General features: G+C 45.7%; 1 protein-coding gene and 1 long non-coding RNA gene across 6 annotated transcripts; one reads left to right on the top strand and one right to left on the bottom strand.

Annotated features, from left to right (window-relative positions):
* Positions 1-2,281: 2,281 nt before the first annotated feature.
* Positions 2,282-19,752, top strand: HNRNPC (heterogeneous nuclear ribonucleoprotein C). Of its 5 annotated transcripts, none has more exons than XM_079951624.1 (9): positions 2,283-2,441; positions 8,063-8,088; positions 12,681-12,955; positions 14,963-15,038; positions 15,582-15,629; positions 17,059-17,219; positions 18,325-18,426; positions 19,124-19,281; positions 19,378-19,752. In XM_079951624.1, the coding sequence occupies exons 3-9, from the start codon at positions 12,715-12,717 to the stop codon at positions 19,459-19,461; spliced, it is 870 nt and encodes a 289-aa protein (XP_079807750.1). In that variant the 5' UTR covers positions 2,283-2,441; positions 8,063-8,088; positions 12,681-12,714; the 3' UTR covers positions 19,462-19,752. The 5 variants fall into 5 exon arrangements, with proteins under 5 accessions (XP_079807746.1, XP_079807750.1, XP_079807749.1 ...); XM_079951623.1 differs by having other exon boundaries at positions 14,963-15,077; XM_079951620.1 differs by having other exon boundaries at positions 2,282-2,441; positions 14,963-15,077; positions 19,124-19,752.
* On the bottom strand, positions 2,565-6,673 carry LOC307202084. Its single transcript, XR_013832814.1, has 2 exons — positions 4,711-6,673; positions 2,565-4,485 (listed from the first exon to the last, which is right to left on the bottom strand). It is a non-coding gene; the product is annotated as an uncharacterized lncRNA (long non-coding RNA).
* Positions 19,753-23,706: the final 3,954 nt, after the last annotated feature.

Genomic DNA, 23,706 nt, shown 5'->3' with positions numbered 1-23,706 from the left:
TGGCAAGACAGCCTCGAGGATGGAGAACTTTTGGAAGTGAACCATATTCCAAGCTTTCACCACACTGATGTTCATCAAGTTGAGGTGTGAGTAGCTGTTTAGTGGGTGAAAAGTTACTCATGTGACCCACTGGGAATTGGCAATTGTTATACACCACCTGCAATCTGCCAGCAGTTTGAGATTCCAGGGAGTTCCAGGCACACTTACCAGGGTCTGTGTTTCTTCTTGAACAACGAGACACAGAGGAAACTGCAGTGTCTTTATACTATATGGTTTATTTACACATATATACAACCTGAGCCTGCTAGAATTCAGAGCATCAGTATTCCAAGACAGTCTAGCTTCTTTCTTGTACTGTACCTTGCCTTGCTCTCTCAAGTCACATCCCTGCTTCCTCTAACCTTGCTAACCTAAACTTTGCCCTTTTTCTAAATTAGGGAGAGGCCCCACTTCTTTAATCCTGTGCCGTGCTGGTGACCCATTACCCTCAGGCTGCCACCTCAGAGGGGATTAGTCTGATTTAATTTGCTTTCAGCATATCACAGGAAGTACCTGCTTGCCTTAAATAGCCCTTAATGCATGCTAATTTCAGCATGTTTAGAAACACAGGTCATATACACACATGGACCTAGTTATCACCTTACATAGACTAGCTTTTGACATCCCAAAGCTTAACTAAATTCTTGCACTTGTAAGACTATGTTTCATAGCTATCTGTGCTGAATCAGAAGCAAATCCGGTTTAGTAAAGTGGGCTTAATTCTAAGTAAGTGAGCTGTGATGCCAAACATTCTACTCATTTATTTAAAACTTTTTTAAAACTTCCAGAGTGGTTTACAAAGATCAGTGATAAGGCAGTCCCCACCCTCAGGCTTGCAATTTAAAATGCACAACGTAAAATAAAAAGGGATCAGGAGGGAGGAGAAATTTAAAAAAGAAAACTCAAGTTTCTTAAATTCAGTTAGGTAGCCGTGTTGGTCTGACACAGTCAAAATAAATTAAAAAATTGTCCAGTAGTACCTTAAAGACCAACTAAGTTTGTATAAGCTTTTGTGTGCATGCACACTTCAGATACACTTCTTCAGATTCTTCAGTTTCTTAAAGTTAGTTTCAAGAGTACATGAGAAGAACCTGCTCTTGATGATTTCAGTGGAACGTATTTCCCAGTAAAATGTATAGCATAGCACAGCCTGGAACAGTTGCAGACCTATGTGCATTTGCCTGCAAGAAAATCAAATATAATTTAAGATTTTAAAATCCACCATAGGGTAGTACCTTACAGGAACCAAACTAATTTCTCCAGAATTCTTCATAGGGCTAGATGATAAAGCATAAAGGGGGAGGCAAAAACTTAGCTGCTTTTAGGCTGTGTACATACAGTACTGTACATTTAACATATATGCTTCTCCCTCTTTTTGTAAAAAAAAATTACGGGAACTATAGTTCCTCATCTGTGAAGGGCAAGCTACAGTTCCCAGGATTCTTGGCACAAAATCATTTCCTTTAAACGTATGATGTGCAGGCAGCTACAATCTCAAGATAGAATGTGGGAGAAGGTGGACAATTAAAATGAGGCTGTACTAGGAGGTCTGTAAGGGAAAATAAAATAAAGGGGCGGGATACTTTTCAAACATACCAATCAAAATTTGAGTCTAGGCACAAGGCAAGCACTTATTGGCCGAGCAAAGCCGAAGTTACGCCTCCTTTTTTAACGGGGCCCAATTGTGTTAGGGTTGCGTGCTGTCCAATGACTACTCGAGACTTTACTTACGTCATTCGCTCTTAGGCAATGGAGACTTACTTCCCCAAGGGAGCCGGATGTACGTGAAGCCACCTAATTTAGTTATTGAAACACCCTTTTAGGCACCATTGGTCGCTGCCTGTAAGACCTTGACCTATCACAAACCAAGAAGAGATGAGTGGCAGGGATGGACACCATTCAGAAAAGGAAGCTGGGGAATAAATGGGTGGGGGAATAAATGAACAGCTGAAATCACTGCAAGGGAAGATTGGACTGACAGCCCAGTTGTCAAATCACAAAGCGAACAACCGGGACAGAGAGCGACACCCCTGCTAGCCTATCGCGTTTCGAGTCCCGCCTTTCACGTCGCAAATCTCTCCCTCTCCCTATTATTGCTTCGTCCTCACCTTCACAACCTCAGCAGGCACTTATTGGTCCCCCATTTGATTGAGAGTGAATGCTAGCCAATGAACGACGTCCATATATAAAGCCCCTTCCAATGACAGACGGTGTAGCATGAAAAGGGGCCGCGCCGCGCTACGTCCCGGCTGCGCGGCGCAGAGGCAGAGGGCGGCGGGGGCGCCATTTTGTGAAGAGTCCGGAGCGTGGATGAGGCGAAGGTATATGTGAAAGAAGGAGGAGGAAAATAAAAAGCCCTACAGATAAGGAAAACAACGCCGTTCCGGAGCTGGGGCCTCCTGGTGAGTTCGTTGCCTGGATATTAACGCCTCAGGTGGCCAAGGAAGGAGCGGCGACGTTTCTTTCCTTTTTCGCGCTTCGGCCGCGGGGGGGGGGGAGTTAATGATGGTACCGCCCTTTCTCTCTTGTTTTCTTCCCCCGCCACTTTGGTATCTCCCTTCCCGGCCTTCGCAGGGAAATGGGAAGATCCGAGAGATTCTCCCCCTCCTCCCCCCCCCGCTTAGTCCAAATGGTACATTCCGAGCTAATTCATATGTGTTGCCTCTGGAAGAGACCATTGTGCTTGGGCGGGGGAGGAGGAGGAGGAAATAATCCTCAACCCCCCCCCCCCGTTGAAAGAGTTAGGTGGCGGTGGGACAAAAAAGCCACGTGAGGCTATTGGCTTTGGCCAGGAAGTGACATTTCTGCCCGCGTGTTCCTTTCCCGTGCAGAAGGCATGGCGCCCGCCCGCCCGCCCTCTCTCCTGGCCTAATCCGGATTAGTGGTTTAATGTAGGCTGCGCTCCTGGCCACGCTTTTCTGAGCTCAGTGGGGCTGCTTCATGAATAAACATGGCTGAAGAGTTGCGGGGGTGCGCCATATATATATATATATATATATATATATATATATATATATGTTATTATATCCTGCCTCTTAGCCCTCACAAGGCAGTGCACAACTGGAGGAGATCCAATTGAAATGCATTTGGGTTGTTTAATAATAATAATAATAATAATAATAGAGAATAATTCTGAGGAACCAACAAGTCTCAGGAATAAGTGACATAAAAACAACTGGGAAAAGTGTAGCAGGTTGCAACCAATCGAGTTTTTGAGGCACGCTTGAAGGCTTTGTTAGCTCTGCAGGGAGGGAGTTTCAGAGCCATGGTACCACCACACTTGAGCCCACCAGCCTAATAGCTATGGGAAGGGCAGTAAGGTCACAGGCTTAGTCCCTGGTGTCATAAAGTCAGGTTCCTGTAACCTTGGGAGAGGTGCTACCAGTCAGAATGGGCAGTACTGAGCAAGATGGGCATGCAATCTGATATTGTTAAAGGCTGTTTTCTGTGTTCCCCTTGTGGGCATGCAAGAACGGTCTTTGTTGTTTTTTTTACAGATACTGAGGATCATAAGAGCTAAGGGTGGTCCTTTAGAGAAGCTGGCCACAAATATTCAGAGCTTTACAGGTTGGCATCAGCATATTGAATTGAGCTTGGAAGCTCTCTAGTGACAACTGGAGTAAAGCTGTTCTTACACGCTCAGGTCTCCTGATCCTCCGTAGCCTTTGTGCCATTCAGCCTGCAAGACCCTGCAAAAATTAGAAGTCATACAGACTGTTGCTTAACTACAGTATGCTAGCATCTTGCACGGGGGCTGCGTTCTGGGGATGGTGTGTATAAGAAAAAACATACATATCTGCACCACCTCAGTTGAACTGCCCTCATGTGACCATCCTTGCCTACCAGGTAAGGCAGAGAGCTTTTAAATTCTCCACCTTGCTTACCAGGCTCCGGGGAGGCTCTTTTGAGATCTTGTTGCTGGGCCGTCCCAAGAGCCTCTCAGAACCTGCTAAGCAAGCCCGGGAGATTAAAAGCTTTTTTGCACTGGGAAAAGACAAAACAAAAGGCGCTATTAAACTCTGCCATGCATGCAATTAATTTGCAATATTTAATCGTGCTTAAGGTGGAAACATACTGAACTTTTTTTGTTAAAAAAAAAAAAAAGTTCCAGAGGGATCATGTTTGTCACATTGAGGAATACAGTGAGAAGCACGGTATGCATTCTTTAAATAAATAATCAGTTGCTGCAAAAGCAGAGTGCCTTGTGGCACATCAAAAGGCTGTGCAATCTTAAATAGATTTTCTTGGAAGTACATATTACTGAGCTTAATGTGGCTTCTTCCCAAGGAGGCATATATAGGATTGCAGCAAGATTGCTATATTATCTTGCCTTTCTCACAGAACCAGGACTCAAGGGGGTTTACAGAAATTAAAACAACATGGATAAAACACAGAAGTTTAAAAGTTATTCAACAGACATAGAATTAAAACAATATAAAAATAAATCTACAGTGGTACCTCGGGTTACAAATGCTTCAGGTTACATACACTTCAAGTTACAGACTCCGCTAACCCAGAAATAGTACCTCGGGTAAGAACTTTGCTTCAGGATGAGAACAGAATTTGTACTCTGACTGCGCGGCGGCAGCAGGAGGCCCCATTAGCTAAAGTGGTGCTTCAGGCTAAGAACGGACCTCTGGAACAAATTAAGTACTTAACCCAAGGTATCACTGTATTAAAATACAGATAGTAAAAACAGCACAGAACTACTCAAAGCCCTTTCTTTAAAAACAGTTCTGAAAAGGCTTAAGGAGTAAAACAAGTCTCCACCTGCAAGCAGAAGGACAGTTAGGAAGGAACCAGTCTAGCTTCTCTAAGGAGTTCCAAAATTTGGGAACAGCCATCCAGAAGGCCTTCTCCTGCATTCCCACCCAATGTGCTTGTGAAGGTAGTGCAACCCAGAGAAGGGCCTGCCCCAAAGATCTCAGAACCCAGGAATGCTTGCATGGTCATTCATATAACCTGGACCTAAGGTCCATTTTTAGATTTGTTCATCTTTAGAGCTGTCACCCCACTCCTTGCTGCTTTTTCTGAAGGAAAAAAATCATTAGTAGTTCCATGGCCTGGTATAGATTGTTGTCAATTATTGCTCTAAATTTTGTATAATTTGGGGTGGCCTATTTATATTGGGTACGCTTTGCGTGCTTAGCAATATGCAAGCTTCTGAGTTACACAGAGGTCTTGATCTAACTAATGGGAGTCAAAAACACTTTTGTATATTGCCTTTGCCAGCTGCAATTGATTCAGTACAGCTGTGATGCCTGTCTTGAATTTGGATTTGCGTTTTAAAAAGTTTTTTAATTGTTAAGGAATAGAATTGGGTTCAGCTCATATAGACCCCAGCTTTGGAACAGGATTAAGTAGGGTTAACTGCTCTGCTCCTGGGGAAGCCCACAAAGCCCGATCTTGCATTTCACTTGGAATCCTTCAGAATCATGTGGCTGCTAATTGTGTTGTTAGTTTAGAAGTAATTTGTACAGCACTTATTATTGGTGAACATCATGTTGAGAAGCTACCATCCTGCTTTGAGGTAGGACATGGTGTTCCTGTGAAAGACAGAGATAGGCAGGATCAGGAGTGAGGGTCTGGCATTGATGCCTAGCCATAAGCTAGGTTTCAAGTGATGGTTTAGTCTTCTTATTCTTATTTATTACATTTCTATACCACCTTTCACCCAAGGTTCACAATATAAAAACACAGAAATGTGTAACATAGTAACAAACAAAAACACTCCCCGCCCCCCTTTTTAGACAGTTTAATTAGCCAAACGTCTGAGAGAAGAGGGCTGTTTTCGTTTGGTGCCTAGAGATATGTAAATCACATAGGAGGGGAATGGGAACATAGAGAGGGCAGGATTCTTTCTGTATGGACAGCACCAGTGATTGCCCTTGTCCAGATGTGTAAATTGCAAAACAGTTATCCCTGGTGTGCCAAAACCCATTCATTGACTGGACAGGTCCTGGGTGCTCACTAGCTTGCAGCACATAGCTCTTTATTAGCACCTGTAGCACTGAACTAATAGCCAATTTACTTAAAATTCCATTCAATTAGTTTTATTAGTTTGCAGCAGGAACGGGGTGGGAGGGAGGCATGAGTCTCATGATACCTTAAAGGCTACGAGCTTTTGGTGTCACTTTTTGAAAGCTGAAGCCTGCAAGTGTTCATGCAAGATTGAACTAGCTGTTCTGTAAGGAGTTGCCACAGGATTTGCACAAGACCAGGAGTTTGAATCCAAGTCTTCCACGTGCTGTGTCATGCTTAGTAGAAGAATCTGAATACATTAGCCTTCTTCTCTCTTAACATGCTTCCTTCCATTTGTTGAGAACTTGTACAAAGTGTGGAAAGGTAGAACAGGTTGTCTGGGTTCTTCTGTCAGGGACCATGCATTGACCTCCCCCAGTAACGTTGAGGAAACGTGGCTGGAAGTCTTTCCTCCTAGCACCACCACATAACTCATCACCTGTCTCCAGAGTGTTAGTAGATCTGGTCCAAAAGAGCATTTCAGTTTGCTTGAAGCTGTCATCAAAATGTGTTTGGCATCAACAACCTTGTACCTGTTTTGCTTATCACTTTTGCCAAGTACCGTATTTTTCACTCTATAAGACGCACTAGACCACAAGATGCACCTAGTTTTTGGAGGAGGAAAACAAGAAAAAAAGTATTCCGAATCTCAGAAGCCAGAACAGCAAGAGGGATCGCTGCGCAGTGAAAGCTGCAATCCCTCTTGCTGTTCTGGCTTCTGGGATAGCTGTGCAGCCTGTATTCGGTCCATAAGACGCACACACATTTCCCCTTAATTTTTAGTAGGGAAAAAGTGAGTCTTATAGAACAAAAAATACGGTAATTCCAAAATGACCTGCCCTTCTCCCTTTGTTATTTTCCCTGCCTGTGCTGACTGCACTAAACTTACCCTATATCCTTCCAGGGGTAACATAGCACAGTAGAGAAAAGGAGTGTTCTGCCTATGAATTTCTCTTCTGAGAGACCTGGGGATTATTTATTTAAAGTGTAAGTCTGGGTGGTTTATCTGCAGTACTTTCCTGGCATTTAAATGCTGGGTGGGAAGGCAGATAAAACAGTTGGGCTAGAATTTAATTGATGGTTTATCAAAATTGGTACCCAGGACTAGGATTGCTTCCAGTTTTGAACATGATGCTAAAAACCAGTGGGTGGGTGCATGTATTACACTTCTGGGGAGTGATCCATAGAGCATTAGGCTGCAGTGCCCTTATGCTCTTATGAGGTTTGTAGAGGTTGCTTCTCCTTCAGTTGCATGCATCAGAATCTCTGTGAAGTCTTCCTCCTCCATCTTTGCTTCAGGGTATCTGTGTATGAGCTTCAATGTACTCCACCTCCTACCACAAGCTTCCTGGTGCCTTTTGACGTCAGCTGTGAGCTTGGGGTAGCCACGTGGGACTGGCATTCTCTGCGCTGGGGAGGGGGGAACTGGGAGATGTGGGCACCGTTTCTGGGGTACCCTGACTCATCCTGTCCCTTCTCCTTTCACAGGGCAGCAAGGCGAAAACCCCCAACCCTTCCTTCACTGGAGCTCAGCTTCGTGTTTTGTTTTTTTATTTAAAAAAAACCCCACCCACCCCACCGCACGCACACCCCTCCCAATGTCTTAGAATGAGCCGTTTTTTTATCAAAACGGTGGCTTTGCGGCCCAGCGTTGGCCTTGCAGTGAAGCCAGAGCTGGATTGAAAGATGTTAATTTTGGGGAAAAAATCACTTTTTTTTTTTCCTGCAGCAGCTGGGTTAGAGGAGGAATCTTTTAGCCTCGCATGAGCTCACCTCTCTCAGGCATTTTTAGAAATGGTGTTCAAAGGGCTTGGATTGTTTCCTGCCGGGAGCTCTCCCCTGCCTGGTTCTGCAGTAACCGTGGCTGGAACAAGAGGGTGAGAGGGGGGAAAAAAGGACAGAAAAATGAAAGAGAGAGAGGAAAAAAATCGTTACTGACTTTGACCTTTTTACACCTCCGGTTTTTCTAATCTGGGCTATTTTTATTTTTGTTTTTTTACAGCGAGATTTTTTTGATCTTCAGCTACAGTAAGTTATTCAATTTTTTTCCAATTTTTTCCTGCCTTTCCACTGATTTCCTTTTTATCGTTGTTGCTAGTTACTTATTGATATTATTGCTACTATGATGGTGGTGACTGTGACTATGATGATGTGTTGCTGATGGTGGTGATTAAAAAAAATGACTGCTGATTTTTAACCGGATGAAAATGGAGTTTTTCTGAGTGGTCCTAACTGACTCTGGGCTTTTAACCCCTTGGGGGGGAAAAACACAACAAGGTTTTTAAAACGCATTTTTTTAAAAAAGTGGATTGATCGCGTTTAACTCTTTTTTTCCCTCCCTCCCTGATTGCCTGGCTGCTAAGAACGGAACCCACTTTCTCTCCAGAACTTGTTTGAACATCTCAGGAAGTTCCTACACTTTTTTATTTTTATTTTTTTTAATTTTTAATATTTCATTTCTGTGCAATTTTTCAACTGTTGCTGCAATGTGTCTGTGGTGCTGATCGCTCGCTAGCAGTGACAGCCTTCCCTTGGTCAGACCCCGCCCCCCCTTCCTGTCTCGTACCCTCCAGTTCCCATCTTGATCTTTTCCTCCACACCGTCCCTCCCTTACAAACGCCGTCATGGACGCCCAGTCTGGATTGGCAGTGGCAGTTACCTGCGGAGCCTTGCATGGAGCAGACACAAACCCATCTTGGCTGATGGTAAGGGGCTGAGTTGGCTTACTTCCAGGCTTCAGCAGCCATCCCTCTTAAAGGCCTTGCTGAAAAAGAGTACACACCTGCACTACAAGCAAAACTCTGTTAGCAGAGTGGACCTGTTCAGGTCTTCATTGCCTATTGGACATGCAGCCACTTTAAGGGTTAGAAGTGGGGGAGAGGGGTTGTCTGGTTTTGGGGAGCAGAACTAAGTTCAGCAACCAAGCTCAGTATATCTTGTTGCGCTGGGCTTTCTGGGTAGGGGGTGAACTGGCCAGTTTTGTGTGGTGGACTCTTTCTTTTTTTCATTTTTAAAAAGTGGCAACAAAACTACACTCCCAGAGTATAATTCTGTGTTAAACTTTGCAGTGCATGCGCACATTCTTGGAATCTTTTGCCCGTTACTTGACCCTAATTAACAGATTGGAACAATCTCTTTTAACAGTTGAGTTATATATAAAAATACTAGAGTATTTCACAGTGCCCAAGTTACCTTGATGCATTGCAGAGATTAAAAAAAGTCTCTGCCAGCAGACTTATGATAGACATGAGAAAGGCAACACGGGTGGGAATGAAACAAGCAAGTTCAGGCAGTAGCTTTGTGAAAAGTTACATCGTGAAAATCTTTAAGGGTAGTGATGGTGGCTGATAAAGGCTCTGGTTAATAATGAAATAATAGCCAATCTTTATGCCTTGGGTACAGCACAGTTCTGGTAGCGACAGAAGAAGTGCATGCTAGGTGCCAGCTAAAGTCATGGGACCTCTCCTCAGAAGTAAGTTTTGTGGTCATAATATGGCTTGCTGAGACATGGTAACTCATGGACAGATGTGTAATCAGCAGCCAGCACATTTTGGTTTGGTTTGTGAGTCAAACCCATTCATTGCTACCACCATGGCTTGCTCCCCATTGCTTTTTCCCGAGAGCTGTAGAATGTGCAGAGAGCTTGTGGACCGGGCTTTTGAAGAAAGCAGCACCCCTCTGCATCTTCCAAAAAACTTGTGGAAGGAAACCTAGTCATTCCTTGCCTCCTCCTTAGCTTGCTGCAATTTGCCAGAGCCTAACTTGCAAGAGAGAGAGGAGAGAGAGAACGTTTGTTTTTTTCTCCCAGTTGGGTTTTTGCCGAAGGCATCAGCAGAGAGGGACTCCTGGCATTTTCCGCAAAATTGCAGCTTGATGTATGAGAACCATCTATAGGAACGGATGGAAGTGACCCTTTTATCTGTGCAGGAAAGGGAATAAAGGAGGGCTAATACCCCCCCATACCTAGATAGATAGATAGATATTTTAAAGAGACAACCAAAAAACACAGTTGATGCTTTCTGTGGAAACGCCTGGGAGCAAAACCACTTTTCTTCTGATTCGGGGTGGGGTGGGGAGATGTCCCTGCCCCCTCCCGGGTGAGTTCAGCTTCTGAAAGAAAGTGTCAGCACCTCCTTGCTGCCTGCATCATGAATTGAACTGGACAGAAAAGAGATTGCCTCTTCATTCCTCCAGAAAAGAGAAAGATTGTGTCATTTCTTCCTTTATCCCTCTCCCCTGTTTTTGGCAGGAGGGAGTCATGGGCTGCAAAAGCCCAACTTGCACGAGAAAGAGAGTGTGTGTTGTTTTTGTTGTTATTTATTGCATTTGTTTGTTGCTTTCTACAATAATGTCTCAGAGTGACTTAAGATGATAAAAGCATACAGTATACAAAATACAAAATTCACCACAAAAATAAAAGACTACACCTTGTTTCTTCCTCTGAAGCATTGGGCAGGGTGGTGGTGGTGGTGAAGAGGGATACTTCCCTGCAAACAGGACTTGTGATGGAAGTGCAGGGATGGTCATCAGTTGGGGGTGAAGCACTCACGTACAGTGAGGAGGCAAGTGGATTTATCAAACCCTGCAGAGCTTAAAGCTGGGTCTCCTTGGAGTCTTGCAGAGAGGGCCTTCTGACAGCCTTTGACATTTGGCCATTAGAATTGCTTTTGGTAGAGGATGATTAACGAAACACTCATCCCACCTTGAGGTCACACAGAAAGGTGATAGCACCATAAATCTAATTTCTGTCCCTGTGCTTTGCTGCATGTTGTCAGTTCCATATACACCACCTGCTCTTAATCCTGTTTCGCTCGCCTTTGGGTGCAGTGTATTCTGTGACCACACACACACACATTTACCTTGTTTTTGATCACAAAAATCATGTGCTAGTCTTTTCCTCTGCCCATCTCAAACAAAACTGCCAGCTGGAACTGAAAGTGTTGAATCTTTTGAAAGGTCTTGGGATTTTCCTCACGACTCTACTCAATATCCAGAGGTTGCTCTCCATTCTCATCTTGTTCTTGCAATAGTCCTGTGAAGCAAGTATAGGCAGAGAGCGTTCATGAGCCTCTGGGAGTTTCATTGCTGGACAAAGAATCTGAACATGGACCTCCAGCAGCGAAACTTAACAATCAGTCCCCCACTCTGTTCACTTGATGGCTTAGGTCTGGGTGGTCGAGTATCACATGCAACAGAACTAAATGTGCCAAGGTGAGAGCAGGAAAGTAAAAGGCTTTGCCCTGCTGGATTTTTGTAAATAGCTTGGGGGTGGGGCGGGGAGAGAAGAGAGAACGTGTTGTGTGCATGCATGCGGGGGGGGGGGGGGGGAATGTGGTGAGCAGCGTTGAATGTTCCTCCACGCTGAAACTTCTTTCCCAGGCTACTTTCAGATGTATTACAAGACCACTCTGAGTTTGTACATAGACGAAGTTCCAATACTGATTTATTTTAGTTTCCACTGGTCGCTTTAAAAATATATTCTAAGTATAACTATGTTAACTAGGTGTGTGCAAGAGACTTGTGTAGATGAGCAGACTCCATGTTGTTGCTCCATGTAAGTGGTTGAAATGAGGCTGGGACTCGAACCAGAATCTCATTTCCATGTTTATCAATGAATCTAAAGATCACAGCAAGGTCCTGGTGCTTTTGACATAAGCATCTATAAATGGAGGCCCAAAGTTAGATAGCATTCCACTCACTGCTTTTGAATGAAGTTTTGTTGAGAAAACTGTATGAGAGTTGTCTCACTACTAGAAACTGGGGACAGCTTTTTGTATCGGTTTCATCTGAACTGGAGATGGGTTTTCTGTAGTTGTGTTCCTTAGAAAGCTGGTTAAAAGCAAAATTGAGGGCTGGGAGTAAAATTGATTCTACCCACAATATACTTGTCCTTCAAACAAGGGTCCAGAGCAGGGGGTCAGCAAACTTTTTCAGCAGGGGGCCAGTCTACTGTCCCTCAGACCTTGTGGGGGACTGGACTATATTTTGAAGGAGGGAAATAAACAAATTCCTATGCCCCACAAATAACCCAGAGATGCATTTTAAATAAAAACACACATTCTACTCATTTAAAATCATGCCGATTCCCGGACCTTCCACAGGCCGGATGTAGGAGGCGATTGGGCCGGATCTGGCTCCCAGGCCTTAGTTTGCCCCATTGTCTAGTGGTTGAGTTTCTCCTGAGACCAGGCTGACATGATAGATACCCACCCATCTTGGAATACCACTGCTAGCTTTAGACACAATAGCATGCACAGCCAGTGCTTGACGTGGGCACAGGTGTCTCTTGTGGGAGAATGTGGGTGGTTCTGTGGCAGGCTGGTGGCAAAGCCACCTCACTTTAGTGCCTTACAAAAAATGGTCTTTGCCCTAGTGGCAATCATTTTTTTTAAAAAAGGAAAATGCAGTTGCTTAGCAATACTGCTATGCCTTACTGCTTGCAGGATGGATCTGAGATTTTCCAGCATGCCTCAGGGATCCTAGCTTCTCTTTCAAAGGGGGAAGCGCTTCCTGCCAGGCGGCGTGTGTGTGTATTCTGTTGGCTGTGTGTGTGCGCATGTGTCAAGACGCTGAAATCCCACGTGACTGCTTTCCCTTCTCTGACAATCTTCCTCCTCCAGCACCAAGCCTGTGTTTCTGCTGCATACTTGAGTCATGGCCAGCAACGTCACCAACAAGACAGACCCACGCTCCCTGAACTCCCGCGTGTTCATCGGCAATCTCAACACGCTAGTGGTCAAGAAGTCGGATGTGGAGGCCATCTTCTCCAAGTACGGCAAAATCGTGGGCTGCTCTGTGCACAAGGGCTTTGCCTTCGTGCAGTACGTGAACGAGCGCAACGCTCGTGCTGCCGTGGCAGGAGAAGATGGCAGGATGATCGCAGGCCAGGTCCTAGGTAAGCGCCTTGTGGTGGTTTTTAGCTTACCCTTTTTATTAGGCCTGGCTGAAATCATTGACCAGTTCATTTTCTGAGCGCTTCTCTTGCTTCCTTATTGCCTCATTTCACACTCAGACATAACGCACCACTCTGCTAGCAGAGCAAAAGAACTACATAAGCAAACCAAGCACATACTTTTGGCTCTGTATCGGAGGCAGTCTAGATGTCAGAGTGGAGATGGCAAGTCTATAAAGAGGAGAGCAAGGAAGTCAGAATTTACAGCTAGATATTGAGCTGTGTGGAAATGCAGAGTGTTGCCCATGTTTATTTTATTGTATTAATTTTTATTCCACCTTTCAAGGTACAGTTTCTTCTAAGGCAGCTTACAAGTAACATCAAAACATGGTAAACACACAGAGCAACATCAGAAAGGTGGGGCACAAGCCTGTCTTTCCTAATTCTCTACTGACGCCTTTTGAAGCCTTAATCAAGTATACCCAAATTCTAATGATCCATACCGCAGGATGGAGCAGGAGCAGGTTCCTGATTTTTTCTTTTTCTCCATCTGCCTGCCTTTCCCGAGATCCTTCCAGGGCTGTTGGTCATTTTGGGTTGGTGAAGGAAAAGAAAGGCAGCTTGGAGCCTTGATTGGCTTTTATGGAAATAAGGAATGTTGATCACCATGTAGAGCTAGCCTTTAGGTCAGGCTTTTCATTTCTTCCTCTGTATGTGTGGTGTTTGTGTATGTTTATGACAGTCTTCCTGCTCCTCGCAGCATCCAGGTGTGTGAAGCTAGGAGAGTGGATGTCCTTGGGCAAGTCAGTGGGGATTTGAACTAGGGTCCAGAATGTCACAACCCAGCTCGCTCTTGTGGCTACCCTTGTCTCCCCTTTTGAGACTAGCTTATATGTATTTGGCAATGCTGGGCTGGGGCAGGGAGCCTGGCACCAATCCTCTTCTGAGCTACTCTACCCCACTCCTCTCCAAAAAGCCTGAGCGGAGCAGCTAAAGCATTTTTATTGCATTGCTCCTTCAAAGCAGTTCACCGGTTTGCCTAAGTATAGGGAAAGGAGACACAACTTGCGCAGCCGGCATCCCTGTAATATTGCAATTGGCTCATTGTTTCATTAGGCAAGACTCAAGACAAGAGTGTTTATGCAGCTCTGTTTGAAAGCCACAAGTCCAAATTCCTCCAGTCGAAAAGCCACATCCCTGATCTTCAGAGAAACCAGCAGCTTTGTCTTCTCTCCCCTGCTGCCCATAGCCCTGTAAATAACAGTACAAGTAGCTTAGTAGCCCACAGATATTAATTGGCTTAGTTGCCCATTCAAGCTGTTTAGTAGTCACATAATGGCATATTGGTGCGCTTCCATTTTAGACTAGCTTTCCTTCCTAGTCACTGGGACAGACTTTCACTCTGCACATGAGACAGAGTGGAGCAGCTATTTACAAGCTTGCTCAGCCTTGCTTGTCTTTCATTCTAGTGTTTCCTCTGCCAGACAACATTTTCCTGCCACCCCTCCCCCAGGTGGTGTGGAAAAAAATTGTTCTGTGTAGCCCATCCATCCTGCAGTGAACCCTCTTACTTTGGAAGTGCTGCTTAATATATTAGTTTTGTCACTGTGTGGCTTAGATTTACTGCAAGGGAAAGAGTTGCACTTTTCCACCCAGCAGTAAGAAGCTGAGTGTCTGTGTTTGCAACTGGCAATTGGCTGAAGATCCTGGCCGACATGAGATGTCTTATTCAGTATCATTTCTTTGCCAAACACAATGCCTTTTTTGGTGTTCCTCTTGAAGCTAATAGCTTGTCTTCTACCCTCCTGGCTCTCTTGCGACTGGGCATTATGTACCTTTTAGCAGCATATCCTATGCCATCCCTTAGGGCAATGTGTCCCATCCCAGAACAGAGAGAGCTCGGCAACACATTAGTGCCCAGATGTATGGCAGGCCTCGACTTGTTTCCAAGAGTTGTGAGATGCTGGCTTTCAAAATTGGCATGTCTCTCTCTGTGTGTCTCTGCTCCAGATATTAACCTGGCTGCCGAGCCGAAGTTGAACCGGGGCAAAGCTGGGGTGAAGAGATCGGCCACAGAGATGTACGGGTCAGTAGCCGCACCACCTTCTCCGTCCCCTCTAGTCAGGTCGGGACCCTTATGTTTTTTTCCCATTATTTTAACATTTCTGTTCTTTTTATTTCTCTGGCTTTGTACCCTGCAGTGAGCAATGTCTCCGTAGGTCTTAATTGTCTAGCTGGTTGCAAGGAAATGAAGCTGAGTGTGTAGAGGCGTGTGTATATGTGCGTGTGCATGCGTGCAAGCAGCTCCATGTGAATGTGAGAGGCCATGTGGGAGAGTGGTTTTTTTATACCTGCGAGTGGCACAATTTGTTATCTTGGATCCCAGCGCAAAGCTCCGGTGGCTTTGAAGTGTGGGTGACAGACAGAGGGATTGTTGGATAAACGCAGGGTTGCCTTCGCTCTTGCACTGTGAATAACTGTGTTTAGCCTTGATATGCCAGACTGGGAATGGACTCCTGATAATGGGAAGCAAAAGAATCTCCTGTTCCTTTCAGCCCTCCTGAGCAGGATTCCTTTCCTTGGTGGTCTCCCTGAGACCTGACCATGTTTCATGTGCTTTGTCTTTCAGGTCATCTTTTGACCTGGACTATGACTTCCAGCGTGACTACTACGACAGGTAGGTTTACCTGAATGCTGTTTCCTGCATTGTACATGCTTTGTTCCTTCTGGTAAAATAGGACAGCACCTGTACACTGTTCTGTTGTCAGCATCAAATAGATCAGGCCTTTTAATTCCCTCCTTCCAAAACATTCCAGGTGTAGGTTCCTTTTTTTGCCATAGAGTATAACAACCTGAGAATGAATTTCCGTTTTCACTCAAGGCACTTAGCCAGATCCTGGGTTCTTGTGGTGCTTGTTATATTTTTAAGAACCATCTGCTGTTAAACGGTGAGGAAGACGAGGGGATGCGTAGTAGAAGCCATAGGGATGACTTTAATGGAGATGGCAGTGTTTGAGGGAAAAGTGGAGGCATTTTTTTCTTTGGCCAAAAGGAGTCTGGGGAGGAAGAAAGGGTTTTCACAAGAGGTTGTAGGTCAGTGGTAGAGTTCCAGGTTAGCAGGTAGAAGCTCCTCAAGTACCTCCCTGCTTCCCATGTGTAGGGCTGCAAAAGTCCCTTGTCAGCAGCCCTGAAGAGCCTCTCAATGGAGGCTGGTTCATGGGTGCAAACGAAATACTGTCCCACCAACCTCCACTGGCCCCCACCCATCCTGTTTGAACCAAATCAGGGGTTGGCTCTTTCTGCTACCTTCCTCCTCCTCCTCCTCCTTCTCCTCCTCCATCTCTTTGTTGTCATTATAGAACTCAGAAGGGAGGAGGATGAATTAGTTGGCTGTGGCTGCACCTACCTTCTTCCTGCCAGTCCCCTTGAGCACCAGCCGCCACTGAAGCTGCTGCCAGTCATGGTGTCCCAATGCCAGGACTCTTGAGTTGGTAGAAAGCAGCTGCCAGATGGACGGGGTATAAATAAGAAAATTATTATTTCTATGCTGCAAGGAGCTGTCTTAACCTTCTTGCCCAGAGGATCTGCCTGATCTTCTCGGGTTGGTGTGGGGAGGGAGCTTTCCTGGGACACTTACCCATGCACAGCCTGGGAGCCACCAGTGAGCCACTGCCCCTCCCATACATCTCTGGTGCAGTTTGTCTCCAAATGCCAAGAAGGGAGGAACCACAGCCATTGAGCTTGTGCATGAGCAAGAAGCAGATTGAACTTACACGAAGGAAGATGTCACTTGGTTTTATTTTGGGGAATAGAGGGATGCGTGCAGAACAGAGGAGTCATAATCATGCGACTTCACAGAACAGGATTCTGTGGATGAGGAAGGTCCCTTTGTGCTACAGGCCTTACAAGTGCTATGGAAGTAGAGCCTGCTCTCCTGAGCGAACTCTAAAGGGAGTGCTGTTGGTTAGATCCCACAAGCAAAACAATGAGTTTTGAGAAGCCCAGGGCAGAGGATGCACACATGCGGTGTAAAGCACAAAGAGGCAGTTTCAATAGGGAGTTGAGTGCTGGCTTCTGACGATGGCAGTTTTCTCTTGTGCCCCTAGGATGTACAGCTACCAAGCGCGGGTGCCGCCTCCGCCTCCCATTGCCCGGGCCGTGGTGCCCTCCAAACGCCAACGGGTTTCTGGCAACACCTCCCGCAGGGGCAAGAGCGGATTCAACTCGAAGAGTGGGCAGCGGGGGTCGTCTTCCAAATCTGGAAAGTGTATGTGTTGAATTTTCTGGCTAGGCGCAGGTGATTTGAGTGGGGTGGGGGCCCTTTCTCTTGCACAAGGACTTAAACTGGGATTCAGAAAAGTCACACAGAGTGCCACTGAGTGGTTAAATGTTGCGGTAGCCTTACATAAAATCCTTGGGGATTGGCTAGAACTGTTCCCTTGGCAAGGCAGAAGTTCCATTTGGAACTGGGGTGTGCAGAAGGTAGATCGGGATCTACTGGGTATTGTGCAACAGATTCTGCTTCTCACTTGGTTAACAATGGCAGCAACTGAAATGATTCTGGCCCGTGAATTAGGCTACTGAATTTAAGAAAGATAGGTGGTGATTTCGTGTGTGAAAATGCCATAAGCTCAATTCAGTCCTGGTGGTACAAAACTACCCAATTCCTAGGTTCAGATGCACCCTGCTCTTGTAATTCTAATTATGTTTTTGTGCTTGGATTTTGCTGGAAGACTTCTAATTAACAAAGTAGATCTGACATGTTTAAAGTCTTCCCTGATTTGAAACGGGCCCCTGCATGCTGTGGTGGGTGATGCTGAAGCTGGCAGTGGGCAAGGGTTACCCCCTCTTGCCCCCCTTTTATCTCTCTTTGCCTAGCAAGCTGCTGGGAGAGGGTGAGGTCACTCTTGCCAGAGGCCTGTCCTGGTCACATGCTGTGAGCTTGGGCTGAAGGTCATGTGTATCCCTAGGGCTGCAGGTTTCCAATTCCAATTCCTGGCGTAAATTGCTGACTTGCCCATAAAGAGTGAGAAAGTTTCACTACCCTGGACTGTTCTTTATCCTAGTTTCAGAGGGGCATCTGAAAACTCCTAGCAACAGTTGCACCTTCCTTTGCTTTTCAGCACTATTTATTTCCCTATCTCTTTTTTAATAGTGGGTTGGGAAGAAGGAACAGTGGGGAAACCTCCTCTCCCTGGGATAAATGCTTCGCTTAATCTCCAGATTTATATCTGTGTTAGCTGTCTTTCAGCATCTATTGTTGAGATGCTGAATATATGTGGAATAGGCATTGAGTGCCTATGTTCCAAAAAGCTAAGCCTTTGGTATCAATGCTTCTGATAAACAGTGTGCTCATGTCCTTTTTATTTCAGTGAAAGGAGATGATCTGCAGACCATTAAGAAGGAGCTGACCCAGATTAAGCAGAAAGTGGATTCCCTGCTGGAAAGCCTGGAGAAGATAGAGAAAGATCAAAGTAAACAGTCAAATGAAAGGGTTGGGAGGTGGATGGGAGGTGGGGGGAAGACCCTGGAAGCCCTTCACGGGCTTGGGTCTTTTGGGGGGCTGAAGGTTGTGGGAATTTGGCTTGAAGCATCTCTTCAGGCTTTATCCTTCCTCCCCAATAAAGAGAGAACCTTGTTTGGGAGGGACACGGGCTGTCTGGGGATGCATATCTGACATGTGTAATTGTGGTGGTTTTCTAGGTGGGCTTTGGTTTTGGGTTTCCAGGAGAGCAACCTTGTGATGCTCCTTCGCTGCTCTTCAATTTAACATCTGTCCATAGCTAGGAGGGCAGCGCTTTAGCCCCTCCTCTTTATTGTCGGTGGGGAGAGCAGCCACCTTGCCAAAGCCCTTTGTGTACAGCCATAGTTCTCCACAACAGCCTTGCAAATGAACCCATGGCAGCTGCTTGATCACAGATATGTCGCGAGCTGCCGGCCCCTTCATGCCTTTGCATAGGTGGCCTGACTAGGAAGAACCAACCTCCTTCCGGCTTATAAAAGCTCTTCTGCCTCTGGGATGGTTCCGGCTCGCCAGAGGCGTTTGGTTGGCTTGACGAGTCTTGATGTAGGAAAATTCCACGTGGGGCGGCAGCCCCGAGAGCTTAGGAGAGCAGGCGAGCGGTTCCGATACCCTGCTGGACCCCTCCTCTCTATATCCTCCCTTCCTAGAACTGAAGAATGACAAGTCTGAGGAGGAGCAAAGCAGCAGCTCGGCCAAGAAAGAAGAGAGCAATGTCAAGATGGAGTCTGAGACTGGGGCGGATGACTCCGCTGAGGAAGGGGACCTGCTGGACAATGACGACAATGAAGACCGGGGAGACGACCAGGTACGAAGCTGGAGGCGGCAGAGAGCCAGGAGTGAGGAGCGCGGCTCTCCCTGTTTGCTAACTCGGCCCCTCTGCCTGTCCCCTTCTCTCTCTCAGCTGGAGTCCATCGAGGGGGATGACAAGGAGCCCGAAGAAGGCGAAGACGACAGAGACAGCGCCAATGGCGAAGACGACTCCTAAGCGCACAGCACACCTCTCCTCTCTCCTCAACAAACACCGACGTTCTTCTGATATTGAGCCTCTCACCAGCCCCTTGTCGGCTGCCTCCTCACTGCCCTCTTCCCTCCCTCCTTCCCAGAGCCCCGTGTGTTCATGGCGTGTCTTCTGTTGCATTTGTCCTTTCTTTCTCCTCCCCCCGGCCAGACCCCCGAAATCTCTCCTAGTAGTTCAGTTAAATCCCCTGTAATTCTCCTCTTTTAATTTTGATACCTCTTTATTGACTTAACAATTAAAAAGGACGTATTGTTTTTAGATGGCTTGCCTCTTGTTTATTTGTGGGGAGGGAGCGCCTTCAGATGCGGGCTGTGCGAATGTGTGATGTTACAGTTCTTAGCTGCAAAGGCTGACCTTCAGTACTCTGAGGCCAGATTCGAATCGTGTCCCCTTTTAAGAAGGTGTTATGTGTGTGTTAATACTGGTTTTGAACAGTCACCAATAAATTTGCAGAGCTCTGCAGCTCACTTCAAGGTGGGTGCTGGAAATGGGAAGACTATCATCTGGGTCCACACTAGGCTTCTTGTTGAGAAGGAAACAGTAATTGTGGACAATTTTGTGTCTTGTAAATTCACTGTTAGTCACTAATATTTTCTTGGTAATAGGGTATACTTTGACAGTGTGCGCTCGTAAAAGTAAGTGAATGCTGGTCTTGTAGAAAGCTCTTATTCAGTAAAGAAATTACCCCCCCCCCCAAAAAAAAAAAAAGAATGGTGGCAGCAAGGATAACTGAAAGTTTTCTGAAGTGGCTTGAGCACATCTTTGTAAAACACGTTGAAGAGTAGCTTAACATTTCCATTTTATTATCCTCCCCTGAGAACCAGTGATGCTGCAGCTATTTTCCCTACACCTAGTAACAGTTCTGGGGGCAGGGGGTGTTAGGCAGGGAAGAGGTTGGAACAGGGGTCAGCAAACCTTCAGCAGGGGGCTGATCCACTGTCCCTCACACCTCGTGATGGGCCGGACTGTATTTTGGAAGGAAAAAAAATGAACGAATTCCTATGCTCCACAAATAACCCAGAGATGCATTTTAAATAAAAGGACACATTCTACTCATGTGAAAACACGCTGATTCCCGGACCGTCTGCGGGCTGGATTTAGAAGGCGATTGGGCTGGATCTGGCCTCTGGGCCTTAGTTTGCCTACCCATGGGTTAGAACATGTGAGAACCCCGCTTGAAAGTTAAGATGCAAACGTGGTGGTTAGTAATGTTTTAAAAAAGCACTTGGCTGCAAGCGTTGCTGAGGCAATGACTTCTGTGTACCTAACTGCAATGTGTGTTGTGCATTTGGCATGGTCCGGCCTCCTCAATCTCCCTTGTATACATGATGACATAAGCGAACATCCCAGGGTCTAAACACAGCCAAGGAAAAGTGATTTGTAGAGAAAGATATCCAACATGAATGTACAGAAAGCTGCTCAATTAACACGAGTGTTTTGGGTGTTGCTGAACTCTCAGAGTTTGAAAGCAATGATATTGACACACCAGGATAGGGGAACGCCAAACATTTAAATCTATGCAGCTGCATAAAACAGATCCAGCTGTTCCTCTAAATGTTTATAATAAGTCAATATCAAACAGTAATTGATGCCCCCAACCCTGTTTGTGGTTCTGCATTTCTCTGTGAACCACCCTGAGATCTACGGGTACAGGGTGGTATACAAACTTAATAAAATAATAATAATAAAAGCTTTAATGGCCTGTAGCTTCTTTTTACAATTAGCCTTCATGTTTGGAGCATAAAAGCATAGCCACAAATAGCCGAAATACGAGAACTAAGTGAAGCACTTGCAATGGATAAAGTGAAAGATCTCGCGTGCTGTTTGTGTACTGACAAGTTGGCCCAGCCTTTTGCAGAAAAATGTCGGCTTCTAGTCAATTTGCCCCAAGTTAGGGTTGGGAATGTGGGGTGGTTTTTTTTCCAGCCAGAGGGCTGCATTGCCTCATGGATAGCATTGCAGGGACCACATGCCTAGTGGTGAATAGGGCCAGGGTAATCGGTAATATACCAACAACAACCCCCCCCCCCCCATCTTCTACCTTGCAAGACAAAGACTTAATAAAGGTGAAGGGCATATGACATCTGTGCAAATATCCTCCAATAAGCAGCACAGCGCCTTGGTGAGGGGTGTGCCCTGGGCAGAGCTGCAACAGACTTTTATTCAGCACTTGGTCCTGAGCTGCTCTCATCACAGCAGAGCTGGATGTCTTTGGTCACAGCCATGCGAAGGGCTCTTCAGCCAGATCCCATCACTTGGAGGAACGAGGACAAGTTGATACATTCTGCCCTGCCTGATCTTGACAATGTGATGGGCTCCTCTTTATTTCTCCTAGAAATTATCTGGCATAAGCGACCTGGATGGTGTTAGATATTCAGGGTGAGGTGTGCTGGCTGCTTTTTTTACTCCTAAAATGATGTAACACTTAGCAGAGCAAGAAACCTAGAGGAGACCAAGGGCCTATGTACTCCAGCAATCCCATAAAATTGTAGGAATCCCCCTGCTGGTTCAGGCTAAAAAAAGACCCATCTAGTCAAGGATTCTGGTCCACCAGGTTCCCAAGCAAGACCTGAGCACAACAACACACCCCACTATGGATTTGTATTTACTAAGTGTCAATCAAAACCCATCCAGGAATACCTGAACAGAGGTCTCCAATCATTTTAGGCCATTTGGATTTCTCCGGTTATCTTTGTCGTCTTTCTTCCTTGGATCAAGCTCCCACACACATTGCTTTTTCCAAAGGAACTGAGTAAAACTTGGATTCAGTAGAATTCATCTGAGCCTTGAAAAACATATAGAGCTGAAATATGAGGTGGGTGCCCTACAGTGTGTCTTTTCCTTCTCTCAAAGACTATAACGTACTTGACCATTAGGGATAAAAGACCTGTCGATTATTCTTTTCTTCTTTGGCGATCACTTGTAGCCGAGTAAGATTGTCTTCCATAAAAGCAGTTTTAACAATGAGTCTGTAAGTGACTGGAGGCCAATTCTGGATCCACACATCCTTCCACAGTGGGGATTATAACCTCATTATCTCCCTAGTAGTCTAGGGAATTAATTACGTCTACTCCCTGAATCATCCTATAGATCAATACACTTAATTGACTAACGTTGGTTCATCATGTGAAGCTTTCCTTCTTGTTAGAAAAACGACCCCTATTGGCCCCATTTAAGCAACCCAGTTTCCTTGTAAGAGCTATATATAGTTGCTTCTCTATATAAGAACCTATCATTTCCCAAGCTTGGCAACGGGTCCATCTAGCTCTCTAGGGCAGGTTTTTACTTCTCAGTCCTGCCTGTCATTGAACGCAGGATCCCTTTGCATGCACACAAAGCCTGCTTGTGCTCTATCCTCTCCCCACAGAGCGACGGAACCCCTCTTCTGTTCCAGCGCCAGCCAGCGAAAGGCGACGTTTCTACCGCAGAACCTTAGAGGGCATAGATTTCTGTCCATCGTAAAACTAATGAAACTCCCCAAATTAAAGAATCATTCTGACAACTGAGTGTGCTGGTGATGAGAAGATGACCTTTGTGCCGCTGCTAATGGGAAAGCAATTTAGATTCTGGGATTGAAGAAAACGCTATTGTGCCGCTCACACTTCCCTTTGAACATTATTTTCTCCTCTACTCTGCAACACCCATGCGCCCTCGAAATGTGCTCCAGAGGCTTGTCTGACGCGCAGGGAGAGAAGGGTAGAACCCCGTTTCTGTAACGTTGGATACATGCCATAATGCCCTTCCCCCATAGTATCCCCTCACCTGTACGTTTTGAGCACCAAACTGAAAACAGCTCCCACGCCTTACTGGAGTGTGGATTATTTTTGTCAGTGGTGCTGCACGTACTGCGAATTCTGTGGTTGACTTTAGGAACTAAAGATGGTTTTCTCTAAAAGCTAAAATCCGAACCTATATTTTTACTTTTAATCACCACATGCATCTGTCTATTTACAGCGGAGGCGATGCCTGCTTCCTTACATTTATTTTCGTACCAGCAGATTCATGCTGTCCCCACAGCAGGATGTGGAGTTAAAATTAGCAATTAAAAAGGGAAATCCCGCTTCCACGAAGCCAATCAATAGTCCCTCCTCGATTGAAGGAGGCTAGGCCGAGAATGAATATGATACTATTCTCGAAGAGGTAACTTCAAGTGGGATTTTAACTTCCGCCCAAAAGCACGCATACGCCAGGACTGCACAAAAATCCTCTTTT

Source organism: Podarcis cretensis, assembly GCF_951804945.1.
Source record: "Podarcis cretensis genome assembly, chromosome: 13".
Classification (NCBI taxonomy): domain Eukaryota; kingdom Metazoa; phylum Chordata; class Lepidosauria; order Squamata; family Lacertidae; genus Podarcis; species Podarcis cretensis.
Note: the sequence above shows the minus strand (reverse complement) of the source record. Positions and strands in the feature narration are given on the sequence as shown.

Excerpts from the sequence above, each read along its gene's own strand:
- HNRNPC (XM_079951620.1), top strand. The coding sequence starts at position 12,715 with ATGGCCAGCAACGTCACCAACAAGACAGACCCACGCTCCCTGAACTCC. Across the intron at positions 12,956-14,962 it reads GATCGCAGGCCAGGTCCTAG|ATATTAACCTGGCTGCCGAG; the intron begins GTAAGCGCCTTG and ends TCTCTGCTCCAG. Across the intron at positions 15,630-17,058 it reads CAGCGTGACTACTACGACAG|GATGTACAGCTACCAAGCGC; the intron begins GTAGGTTTACCT and ends TTGTGCCCCTAG.